This window comes from Globicephala melas, chromosome 5, assembly GCF_963455315.2.
Source record: "Globicephala melas chromosome 5, mGloMel1.2, whole genome shotgun sequence".
In the NCBI taxonomy this organism is placed as follows: domain Eukaryota; kingdom Metazoa; phylum Chordata; class Mammalia; order Artiodactyla; family Delphinidae; genus Globicephala; species Globicephala melas.
This window is the reverse complement of record NC_083318.1, coordinates 94,413,898-94,426,224: the sequence shown is the minus strand read 5'-3', so window position 1 is coordinate 94,426,224 and position 12,327 is coordinate 94,413,898. Positions and strand designations below refer to the sequence as shown.

At 39.6% G+C, this 12,327-nt stretch overlaps 1 protein-coding gene across 2 annotated transcripts in view; it reads left to right on the top strand.

Annotated features, from left to right (window-relative positions):
* The first annotated feature begins 2,243 nt into the window (after positions 1–2,243).
* The window catches only part of CCNI (cyclin I), a 32,279-nt gene continuing 22,195 nt past the window's right edge, over positions 2,244–12,327 (top strand). Inside the window, exons 1-2 of one of the 2 annotated variants that reach the window (XM_030877928.2) lie at positions 2,251–2,765; positions 9,873–10,029. In XM_030877928.2, coding sequence (XP_030733788.1) covers positions 9,916–10,029 — 114 coding nt within the window. In that variant the 5' untranslated portion in view covers positions 2,251–2,765; positions 9,873–9,915. Of the gene's footprint in view, positions 2,766–9,872; positions 10,030–12,327 lie in introns of both variants that reach the window. The other variant, XM_030877930.2, reaches the window with a different exon arrangement.

Sequence of the window (12,327 nt, the reverse complement as noted above, 5' to 3'; positions counted from 1 at the left end):
CCCTCGCACAGAAACGAGGAGCCAACACAGCCATAAATAAACAAATAAATAAATAAAATTTGAAAAAAAAAAGGAATGCCAAAACTTTTACCTATCATTTCCCAATCCCATCCCCATCCTCAGTCTCAAGCAACCACTAATCTACTTTCTATCGATAGATTTGCCTATTCTGGACATTTCATACAAAAGGAATCATTATGCTAAGTGAAAGCAGCCAGCCACAAAGGACTGCACATTGTTTTCATGGGTCATTCATGTTACACCATATTTCAGTACCTCCTTATTATGGCCAAATAACATTCCATATTATAGATATACCACATTTGACTTACACTCGTGTTGTTTCACCTTTTTGGCCATTATGAATAATGCTGTTATGAACAGTCACGTACAAGTCTCTGTGTGGACAGGTTTACATTTCTCTTGACTACATATCTCGGAATGGAATTGGTATTATTCTTAAAGTAGTGAAAATCAGAAGCAATTTCATGGTCCTGCAGTGAATGGTATTGTGCAAAACAATGTTGCCAATGTGTTATAGAAGGAAGACCATGTAGCAATAAAGCCCACGTAAGAAAGACTACATGAGGTGAAAAAAGCAAAATACGATCCACCTAAAATCCTTCCTGGGCTTCCCTTCCCTGTTCTGTCATAGGTACCTGCCCCCTGCCCCAGCCTTCAATTCTCTGAGGACCAGCCACACTACCTTTCCGAGATTTTTAGAATGTCTCAGCTCGAGTCTTTGCACTTGTTGTTTCCTCTGCCTGTAACACTCTTTCCCCAATTCTATGCCCAAGTGGTTTCAAGTCTCACCTTAAATGTCTCTTCCTCACAGAAACCTCCTCTGATATCCCTGACTAGGCTAGGATTAAGTGTTTCCATAGCAGCCTGCAATTTTCCATCTTAATACTTTTGATACTGGTAATTGTTTATTCAGTCAGTAATAAAATATTGAGAACCTCTTACATGCAGGAATACAGGGTGAAATAAAACATGCAAGATCCCTGCCATCCTAGACCTTATATTCTAAGGAGAGAATACAATGTACGAGTAAGCAAATCAACGTACTGGGTGATTTTAGATAGTGATAATTAGCTCGGTGTTTGGATTGTAAACTCCATGAAGGTAGAAGCTATTTGTCCTGGTTAATTCCAGCTTGCTAGAGCTTATTAGCCCCTGGCTCGCTGAATAAGCTTAAAACAAATTTAAGTGACTTAAAATAGGCATATAAAAGACAAATGGAAATACAAATCAACTACTTCTGTAAATGGTTGAGTTTGAGGGTTTTCTTCTCTTTCAAAACTTTCTGTAATTCTACTCTTCTTTTTATAACTAAAACGATTAAAAGATGAGCAAAATTTACCATAGGTCCGTAAAGGAACCCCAAATAAAACACATTTATATGTCACCACTCACTCATTAAAGACCTGGTAATAAAACCTACTCGGAAATACTCAGATGTGTTGGTTAAGTGGATAGAATTCCCTTGGCGCGTTACAAAGCAGGTTCCCTGCTGCCAGCAATATAATTTACTGTTTTAGAAGGTGCCTGAGCCTACGCTCCCTGCAATTTCCCGATTTCTAATGCGCTTTAAAATCTCCCTCCACCCACGACGTGGCAGCGAAAAAACGCTTAATTCTATTTACACGTCAATGGTAAGAAGAGAACACAGAACTTTTTGCGAGGTCAACAAAGAACGCAAGATCTTTACACAACAGATCGCAGCCCTTTCTAACAAATCCTTTTACAAGCCCCAGAGACAAAGACAGACTGGATAAAACCACGTAACGCTCGGTTCGGTCAGAGGAGCATCCGTATAAGACCCCACCCCCAAGCGAAGCGCTCAGCTGCTTCTTTCTTCCCTGGGGCGCATGCGCATCGCACTCTCCGGCCACCGCACGCCTCTTCCAGCGAGTTGAGGAGGCGCTTACGTCACCGTGCAGTCGAAGAGGAACCCTTCCTCTCCTCCAAGGAAAACGAGTCCATGCACATTTAGCTTCTCTTAGCCCTCCTCCCACCCCAATGCCAGAGATTTTCCCAGCCCGTTTCCAACAGCCCAGCTTTTTGCCGGACTTCTCTGTACGTTCGCTGGACGGAGAAGGCGGCGGGGAGGAAAACGGGAGAGGGTCCAGAGGCCAGTTCAGTGTTGTTTACAAGGAGTGAGCGCGTCTAGGAATCGGTCCGCGAGGGCGGAGCTGACGAAACCGGCACTTCTTTCTTCTTTCCCCTCCCTCCCCAGCCTTCCCCGCGAGCGGACGCGGCAGCGCCTCTGTCTCGTTTTTTCTTATTTTTTCCCCCCCTTTCCCCTTCCTTTTTTTTTCCTTTTCTCCCTTTCCCCCCTTTCACCATTTCCCCTCGGAGGCGCTTCCCCCGGGCAGGGGCAGAGCCGGTCTCACCCCCCGCCTCTCCCCGGTCCCCGCCGCCCTATGGCGAGAGGGAACCCCCTCCCCACCCGGGCACAAGCGGCGGCGGTTGGAGGAGCGGGACCGGCGGCGGCCTCAGGTCCGGGGGCGTCATGGAACTAATTCGCTGACCGACCCACAGGCCGCAGCCGTGCGTCCCGCTCGAGCGCCAGCGCCCGCGCTCTCCGGCCCGGTTCCCCTTCTTCTCCCTCCTCAGTCGGCCCAGTCCTCGTCCCGCGCGCCCCGTCGCCGCGCGCTGAAGAAAATGAGGTGGTAACGGGCCGCCGGATGACCCCTCGTCACCACTGTGAGGCCTACAGCTCTGCCGGGGAGGAGGAGGAGGAGGAGGAAGAGGAGGAGAAGGTGAGCGGGCGGGGACGGGGGGGGCTCCACGCGTCCCCGCGACCCGCGCGCGAGCCCCCTGCAGCCCCGCGCCGCCGGCGCGCGCCCCTCGGCTGAGCCCCGCCCCCGCCGTCCCCTTCGGGAAACCTCCTGGACGCCCCTCTTGTCTCCTCGCGCCTACAACTCAGGCACCTGCCCAGTTTGGAAACGGCGCCGCTGGGTTCCCTTTCGGGCCAATTTTCCCGTCGGCGACTAACTTTCTTGCAGCAACAGCAAGCTGCCTCCTAGTGCGCGTTCTAGGGCCCGCGAGCCTGTGCGGTACACAAAGAAGGGGACACACCCCCGCCCCTAGATCTCGACGCCTCCGCGGGACCCGCGGGAACATCATTCACATTGCTGAGCGGGCGGGATGGGGGAGGAGGACGGATGAATGGGGTGAGCCGCTGCGGGAGCTCGGGGGAGGGGCACGTTTCCCGGGGTTGGGGTGAGTCGGGGGAATCTGGAGAGGAGGTGAGCTTTGAATTGCACCCTGTAGGGCAGATAATACCGGAAATTTGAAAAGAGGGCAGAAGCCCCTCTGCCGAGCTAGAAGTTCCACTGCAGATCGTTTTGTTAGGAGTTGAGAATTAGATGGCAAAATAGTGGAAGGTATCGCTCCGGAGGTAGGATGGAATCAGACTGGAGATCTTTGAATGTTAGGCTAAAATATTTAGCTTTTATTCTGTCAGCGGGAGACACTCAACGTTTGAGCAGCAGCAGTGTGGCTTTAGGATGTTAATAATAACACTTGTTGAGGCTTATTATCGGAGAGGCATCGTTATAAGTGGTTTGCAACTTATTGAATCTTCACGGGGCAGGTAGTTCAGGAGCATTTTACGGATGAGTGAAACTGAGGCTCCGTAAGATTAATTTTCCCACTAGAAGGCAGCTAGAACCCGGTGGCCAGAATTCCAGGCCAGGCAGTCTGTGCTATACAGTCTCTGTCCCGGAACAGATTAAAGGCAGAGGAAATAGAAGGGAACGGACAAATAGATTAAGAAAGAAGGGACAGGATTCAGATTTGCTAGTCTGGGACCATACGCATCAGAGATTCTAAACTTCTGGACTAGAAGAAGTTTCTCAATACTGATGAAGAGCAGACTAGTAGAATCAGCGTGTGTCGGGAAGGTGCACCGGGATGGTTTGCGGTTAAACTGAGATAAGTGAGTTTACGTGGCAATGTGACGTCCTAGTATCAGTAGTTTAGAATGGAACTCTAAAATGTTTCTTGGTCAAGATTGGAAGCTTAAAGTGTGTGTACATGTTCTATTCTGATTGTATACTACTTAAAAATGAAAAGTATTCATTTTTCTGTCCATGTTTCTTCATCTTTGAAGGGGGCTTAATAATAATACAGACTTAATAATTATACCCTCCTTTGTGTTTGAGGAGTTAATATGGCATAGTACTTTGAACAATACCTGGCCAAGTAGTAAGCACTCATTGTTTTTAGTTGTTAAGCACTTAACAAGTGTAAGCTCTTATTATTTATTTGGCACAGTGCTAAACTCTGGAGAGTGTTTGCCATCAAGGAACTCATGGTTAGTAGGAGAGACCAGCCTACAAGTAGTCAGCTCTCACGGAGCAATTAAATGCAAAAGTAGAATTATGTTCAAGTACATATGATGCAAATGACAACTCTGTAGGAAGGAGGGTGCAAGCTAGAGAAGGACATTTCAAGTTGAAAGAACAGTATGTGGAGAGTCATGGAGATTGGGATAAAGCAGAGTGTTTTGGAATTATAAGTACCTGTAGTTCATTATTAGGTTAAGGGCGTAAAGTCAAGGAGATAATAATAGAACATGAGGTTTTTGTATGGTCACATTAATAAATCCCTCTTCTTATAAGAGGAACTAAGATCCGGAAGTCAGCACCAGTACAAAATTATTAATGGAGTTGGTGTTTTGAACATAATAAATACAGTAATTCCATGTTAATGAAGTTGTTTCTGTTGTATACCCAGCACTGTGCAGCACTTTTCCTCAGAAGAGCAAGAGGCCCTGTATGCTGATTTGTAACATAGTTAATGCTGTACAATAAGTGTTTTATAAACTATTCACTCAGACATTAAGGTATTTGATAAACATAGAGGAAGAAGCAGAAGCAGCAATTGAAAGAATGGGAGGAGAAATGTGAAACGCTCAAGGTCAAAGTTTATGGAATATGCCAACCAAAATACAATCTTTTTGTTTTTTAGTTCCTAGAGACTTTTCTGAGCGTTCAGAATTCTGAATGTGACCATTAATGGGCATAAAATAACAACATAAAACTATAAAGTTCTGTTATTTAAAACAGTAAGTTTATATTTTTAATGTTTGTGTTTTATTTCTTAGCAGGATTCATTTTTCATCTAGCTCAAATAATCTGTTTTAAAACATTAGAAAGCAGCCTTGTGGATTGTTAGTAAAAGAAGTAGAATTCAAGCCAGCGCTTTCTCCACTGTATCATATTTTAAAAAAGGAATGTAGAACATTTTCTCATAAATTATGGTTTCTGTTTTGTTTTGCTTTTTCTGTGTTGTTAACTTGTAAATAATTTCAAAAAGAAACTACCTGGATTCACTTATTTTCAGCCTTTTACTCCATTTGTTTTATCGTGTCTTCCCTCCCCTCATCTTCCACCCCCTCTCTCTACAGCATTCATTATGGCCCTTTACACCTAAATTTTTCAGTGTGTATTTCCTGAGAATAGGGATATTCTTTTACAGAGTCACAGTAAAGTTACCAACTTCAGTAAATTTTAAATTGATAATTTACTTTTGTCAAATCTGTCCAAATTCTCATTATGTCAGTTGACCCCAAAATGACCTTTATAGCATTTTTCTCTGCAGTACAGGATCCAGTCTAGGGTAAGGTACTGCACTTTTATTTTTCTGTAGCTTGGAAAATCTGGAACATCCCCACAGGTGTCCTCCATCCTTTTTGTTTCTCACTTGTATTATTTATACCTCATTTTTTAAAGTTTAAGGAAATTTGAACTCTTTTTTTTTTTTCCTTTGTTACATTTCCCTATTGTGAGCAAAGAATGATTGCTTTCTTTTCTTCTGTTGATACAGTGTGTTACACTGATTTATGAATGTTAAACCAACTTTGCCTTCCTGGGCTAAATCCCACTTGGTTATGGTGTATAATCCCTTTTTTATGTTTTCAGATACAGATTGCTAGTATTTTGTTGAGGAATTCTGCATCTGTATTTAAGAGATACTGGTCTGTAGTTTTCGTGCTGTTGTCTTTGGTTTTGGTAGCAGGATAATAACTGGCTTCATAAAATGAGAAGGCCTCCTCCTCTAGTTTTTGGAAGAGTTTGTGAAGAATTTGTATTAGTTTTTCTGTAAACGTTTGGTAGAATTCACCAGCAAAGACACTGGGGCACGGGCTTTTCTTTGACACTAGTTTCTTTACTAATTCAGTCTCTTTAGTACTTGGTATATGACTATTCAGCTTTTTCTGTTGTCAGTTTTGATAGTTTGTTTCTAGGTGTTTGTCTTTTTCATCTAAGTTGTCCAATTTATTTGCATACAATTGTTAATAAAAATTTCTTTATGATCCTTTTTATTTCTGTAACATAGGTAGTAATGTCCCTTCTTTATTCCTGATTTTAGTACTTGATCTCTTTTTTCTTGGGCAGTGTAGCTAATGGTTTGCCAATTTTGTTGATCTTTTCAAAGAACCAACTTTTTTGGTTTCATTGATTTTTCTCTATTTTTCTGTTCTCTACTTCCTTAATTTCCACTCTGATATTTATTATTTTCTTTCTTCTGACTTGCTTTAGGTATAGTTTGGTCTGTTTCTTCCACTGTCTTAAAGTGGAAGAAGGTTAGAGTGTTAACTTGTGATCTTTTTTTTTTCTTGTTTATTGAAGTATAGTTGATTTACAGTATTGTTTCAGGTGTATAGCAAAGTGATTCAGTTATACCTATGAGATCTTTTTTAATATAGGCATTTACAAGTATTTCATTGTTTCCTGTAAGTTTTAGTATGTTTGATCTTTTTTATTCATCTCAAAGTATTTTCTAATTTCCCTTATGATTTCTTCTTTGACGCAGATTCCTTTGTTTTAAAAAAGTTGTTATATCATCTAAATATTTGAAAGTCTTATTAAGGGCCTTAATTATAGAAGATTGAAGAACAAGAATCCCTTGAATCTGAACTTATACTTCTTTACATGACTCTATCCTATATGTTCCTGTCAGGTCCCCCACCCATCCTACCCTAAAAGTAATCTTCAGAGGAATCATTGTAAAGGAAGAGTAATTACTAGGGGCAGCCACCCATTGGGGTATGCTGAGAAGGCTGGCAGATCCTGGTGAACCACCCTGTTGAGAGTAGCTAAAGGAATGAAATAAGTAAGTTTTGACAGGAGTTAATCAATTACAGACGAAGTTCGGTCTCCATCCAATATAGGTGTTTCTTCTAAATACGTCTAGACAGGTGAACGTCTAGTTTATACTCTGTTTCTGACGTTGATATTTACGTTTGCATTCGATGAAGTTGTAGTGACTCTGTTTATCTAATTGTGGAGAATTTGAGAAAAGTACCAGTGCAACAAAATTGGAATCTCAGAACATCTAAGCAGAATGTAACAGTAGATAGAACTTAACAAGATGACTTTTTTTAAAGGAAAAAACGCATTTAACGTCCTGAACAAGGATGTAACGCACCTCCCGCCGCCCAAAGGCACCAAAAACCCATACAAGGTGGGGGTGGAGGGGAAGTTCACCTAAGAGTTACCTTAGAAAGCCTTAAGAGTTTTAGTTGAGCATTAATTTTATCTGAATTGATAATGTGGTGTAGCCTTTAAAAAAATAGCTAATGATCTTAGACTGCATTAAATTAAACGTGCTAATTTAGAAGAGCAAAAACAATGTCATGTGAGAAACTTTTGAATGGTTTTTCAGCAATGCAGTGGATGAACTGGTGAGCATGATAGCAGCCTTTAAACATTGAAGAATTCACCTGTGAAAGAGATTAGACTTGGGTTTGTTTGTTTTGGTTATGGTTTTTTGTTTTTGGCCCCGAGGGTTGAAATGAGCCTTTGGTTGTGTCTCTGTTTCATCAGGATACCGTGGGATGGGCACTGTGAGTAATAAAAACATGATATTTGTAGATATGACTGCAAGGGAATTTATAATTTATTAGGGGAGATAGTTCTTGGAAGAAATTACCTTTGAGTTGGACCTTTCGGATAGTTATTATTTTCCACTTTCTAAGTTATTTAACTTTATTCTGCTTAGTATGAAAAGCACTTCATGCTTGATATAGAAAAATTGCAAAAACCCAGGAGTTTAAAGAAGCAAAAAGAAAAAAAATTACAATCCAGTTAACCAGTTTGCAATAGGTTGAATAGTAAGTGAAGTATGTGGGTGATAAATAGGAAAGAGGATAGTAGCTGAAGTTGGGGCAGAGGGAACATGGAAATTGAAGATTAGGTTTGTATTTTTTGTTTTTTCAAATTTTAAATTTTTATCAAAAATTAGGAACTTTTCACATGTTAATTCTAGACATTGAATTTTTTTAAAAAGAATCCCTGGAATTTGAAGCATATACGTAATACAGGTCCAGAGTTGAAAAACGGGAATAGTTATATGAGGTCTATAATGAAAAACCACATTCCTCTGCTGCTTGGCTTCTCCACCCTTTTCTCATTCCCCAGAGGTTAATCACTCTCAGCTCTTACCTATTTCTCTTGTTATTTAAGATCATATTTTCAAGTAACTTACCTATTGCTGTTTTTTCGATATTTAAGTTTTAGATATTATTTATGGTTTTCCTTTGAAGTATAAAGATGAGGCTCTCATTCTACCTTCTCCCAACACCCCTCATCCTGCCAGTGTAGTTTTATTACAGCGTTTGTGTTGAAATCTCTATCCAGTATTTTATTATTATTGCTGTGTAAATATTGTGGTATATTATTATGTTTATTGTCTTGCATAATCTCTTTCTCTGAATTTAATAACCTTATCAGTTGCTTAGCTTCATCAATCTAGTTAAGTCTTTTCACATTCTTCAGCAGCTTCTCAATCCAATTTTCCATACACAGTCGAACCTCTGTAGTTTCCTTTTTTTTTTAAGAAACATAGAAACGTCTCTCGGACTCTGAGATGCCTTGTACTGTGTTGCTCTTTAGACTTGCTGCTCATTTTAGATTGCCAGTTACTCTACTGTTGAGCTTTCTAGATCAACATCGTCCAGTAGAACTTACTGCATTGATAGAAATGTTCCTTTCCTGCACTGTCCAGTGCAGTATCCACTGGCCACATGTGACAGCTGAGCACTTGAAATGGGGCTGGTGTGACTGAGGAATTATTTTTTAATTTTATTCAATTCTAATTTTAATGGCTACACGTGTAGCTAGTGGACACTGTAGTGGGAGCACAATTCAAGATGGTTTCATACTTAAAGGGGGGGATAGTCAAATACTGATTCAGTAGAAATGGGTGGGATTTAATGTAATTGATGTAATTTTTTTTTTTTTTTTGTGGTATGCGGACCTCTCACTGTTGTGGCTTCTCCCGTTGCGGAGCACAGGCTCCGGACGCGCAGGCCCAGCGGCCATGGCTCACGGGCCCAGCCGCTCCGCGGCATGTGGGATCCTCCCAGACAGGGGCACGAACCCGTGTCCCCTGCATCGGCAGGCGGACTCTCAACCACTGCATCACCAGGGAAGCCCGATGTAACTTTTTTTTTAATGAAAAGAGGGTTTAGCCCTTATCTGTGTAGATTTTTAAGAGAAATATTTGGGACAAATATTCTAAGAATTCCTAGTCTAAAAAGCCTGTGACTTAAAATTTTTTGACACAGTGATAATATGTTTTGATCAAAGTCCTAAGGTTCTGTCAATTATATGGTCATGTTTTTATTCTCTTTACAACTGAATTTCAGATTTAAAGTGAGAATGTTTTAGATAAGTGATGATTATGGTAACATTTTAATGTATGATATCTTAAAGAGCTGTAAAATCCTATATTGGCTCATAACATTTTTATTTTGTTTTATGAATTGCTTCATAAGTACCAACATATTTATATTATGCTACAGTTACTATATATATAATTAAATATAGAGCATTGTTTTATATTTGATTTTATAGGTAGCTACATCAAGCTGGGCGGCAGGCAGATCCAAAGGATATCATGAAGTTTCCAGGGCCATTGGAAAACCAGAGATTGTCTTTCCTGTTGGAAAAGGCAATCTCCAGGGAAGCCCAAATGTGGAAAGTGAATGTGCCGAAAATGCCTACAAATCAGGTAATGATTTCTCTTTTCACTGTAGACAGGTGACTTTTATTAGAACTAAGTGTACTACTATCATATGTAATAGCATCTTGACACTGTATTGGAGAAATATGTACCATTAAATATATGCTCTATTCTTTACTTGAGAAACATCTCCTTGTTTCATTCTGAAACAAAACAAAAATGAACTGTTTTTGTTTGTTTTGTTTTATCTGAGTTACACCTTTAGGAAGCTAGGTATGTCCCTCCTCTTTTCTTGTAGTACAATACTTACAATAATAAGCCTTCTTTATTTCTAGATATATAGTTTGCCACAGAGGCTGAACACAGTCAAATCCTTGTCTTTAGTGATCAACGACTTTCTCTTTCATGAATATAAGGAATTCACTTAAACTGCTATTGTAATGTCAATGTTGAAAGCTTATAGGGAGATAATCAGCAGCTGACCTCTCAATTACTGTTGGCTGTATGCCTTTTAGAAATTTCATATAGAGTTATTTTTTCCAAATAACTATGAAATTTGTCTATCCCAAAAGCTTACTATGTAATATGTCTTACACATCTTTTTATCCCTAGTACCTAGCATTGTGTTTGGGATAAAAAGTAATGGCCGAGAAATTTTTGGTATGTGTAGGCAAATGACAGTATCTAATCTCCTCCTGTGTTGGTTTAGGTTAATCTTTGCTCATAGGTTATTGATATCTGAATGCTTTTTCTAATTCCAACCTACTTTTATCTTCTTTCCCACAAGCTAAAGAAATACATGTCTTCCGTTTACTGTTATCTAATTGTCATTTAGTGAATTGAAGATTAGTTAGCCTGAATGAATGCCTTTTATACTAGGAGCATTTGCATGTGCTATCACATTTAATATCTCATTTAATCCTTTGAAAAAGGCAGTAGTCCCAATTTGTTCAAGACTTCAACTAGTAAGTAGCAGAGTTATAATTTTGAACCTGAGGCAGTTCTCTTCCCATTATAGTTTGTTTTTCATTTTTTATTTTTCTATGCTTGTGTGATTTTTAGATGACTGGGGATTCAATCATTCAGTAAATATTTATTAAGTATCTGCCATATTCTGAACACTGTTCTAATAAGCCTCAAAGCTTTATTACAGCTGCTTTTAGAACCATTTCTTTCATTTTTCTCCTACTATCTCCTTGAGTCAGCATGCAACCAACAATGATACACTTTTATAACATGGTCTTTGAAGGTGATATTCTACCAAGATTATAGTATATTGCTATATTATCATTTAATCTGGCCTATTTTTATAGGTATTTTAACAAATATTACTAAGATGTTAGACCAGAGAACAGAACACTATTGGAACTTCTAAGAGGGATCTATTTAAGGTTTTGCCTTTAGTAATGTCAGGTAGAAGCCATACTTAATTCTTGTAAAATGTGTGTGGGCTTGGTCTGGTGGGTATAGGAGATAAGATAGAGATTGGAGTAAAGAGTTATAGGGGCTTGAGCCACTTGACAGGGTAACCCCAGGGACACTTCTCTATTCTAGTTCTAATTCTTTTTTCTTCTGTGACTCTCAGGGACTGGCTTTTCTACTTCCCTTTCCAATATTGCTTCTAACCATGATTTATCTCCTTCTTGACTCCTCCTTGCATAAGAGAAACAATCTTGTCTCTAAAGTTTAGCATCTAAACCATATATGTATCTTTTCCAACTTTCCTTTTTAATTTTTTGGGAGGGGGTGCTGGTTAAAACAGAAAAATAAAATATTTTTAAGCTTTTTTCCCTCCAGTTTTCTTATTCCTACCGCTTCCTTCACCTAAACTCTACTTCAGGGTCATTCTCTCACAGTTTTCTTGTCATTTACATTATCCTATCTTGCAGTTTAGGACAGAGTGGTCATGCAAAAATATTACACACCTATCACTCCCCTTCTGTTTGCTTCCCCAGCACTCTATACTTCCTGTATGATAGCACACAATATTATAATTCTCTGATGATTTGACCAAGTTCCATTGAGGTAGAGTTGTCATTTTTGTTTATTGACATATAATAGGCTCACAGTAAACACTTGTTAAATGAACGTTGATTATCATTTCTTTATAATTCATCCAGGTTGGAGGAGTTCTTTTATATAATAATAGTATTTTCAAGTACACAGCCATTTTTTTACAAATTTGGGGGAAAAAAATTAAAGACTGGTTACAGTGACATGTATTTTCAGATATTCTCAATTTATTTTGATGTACAGAGTGCTTTTGATATACAAAGGTAAACCTTGCCTCAAGCTGTTTATATAAAGATGATTTCCATTAGAAATTTGAGAAGGAACCTTAAAGGC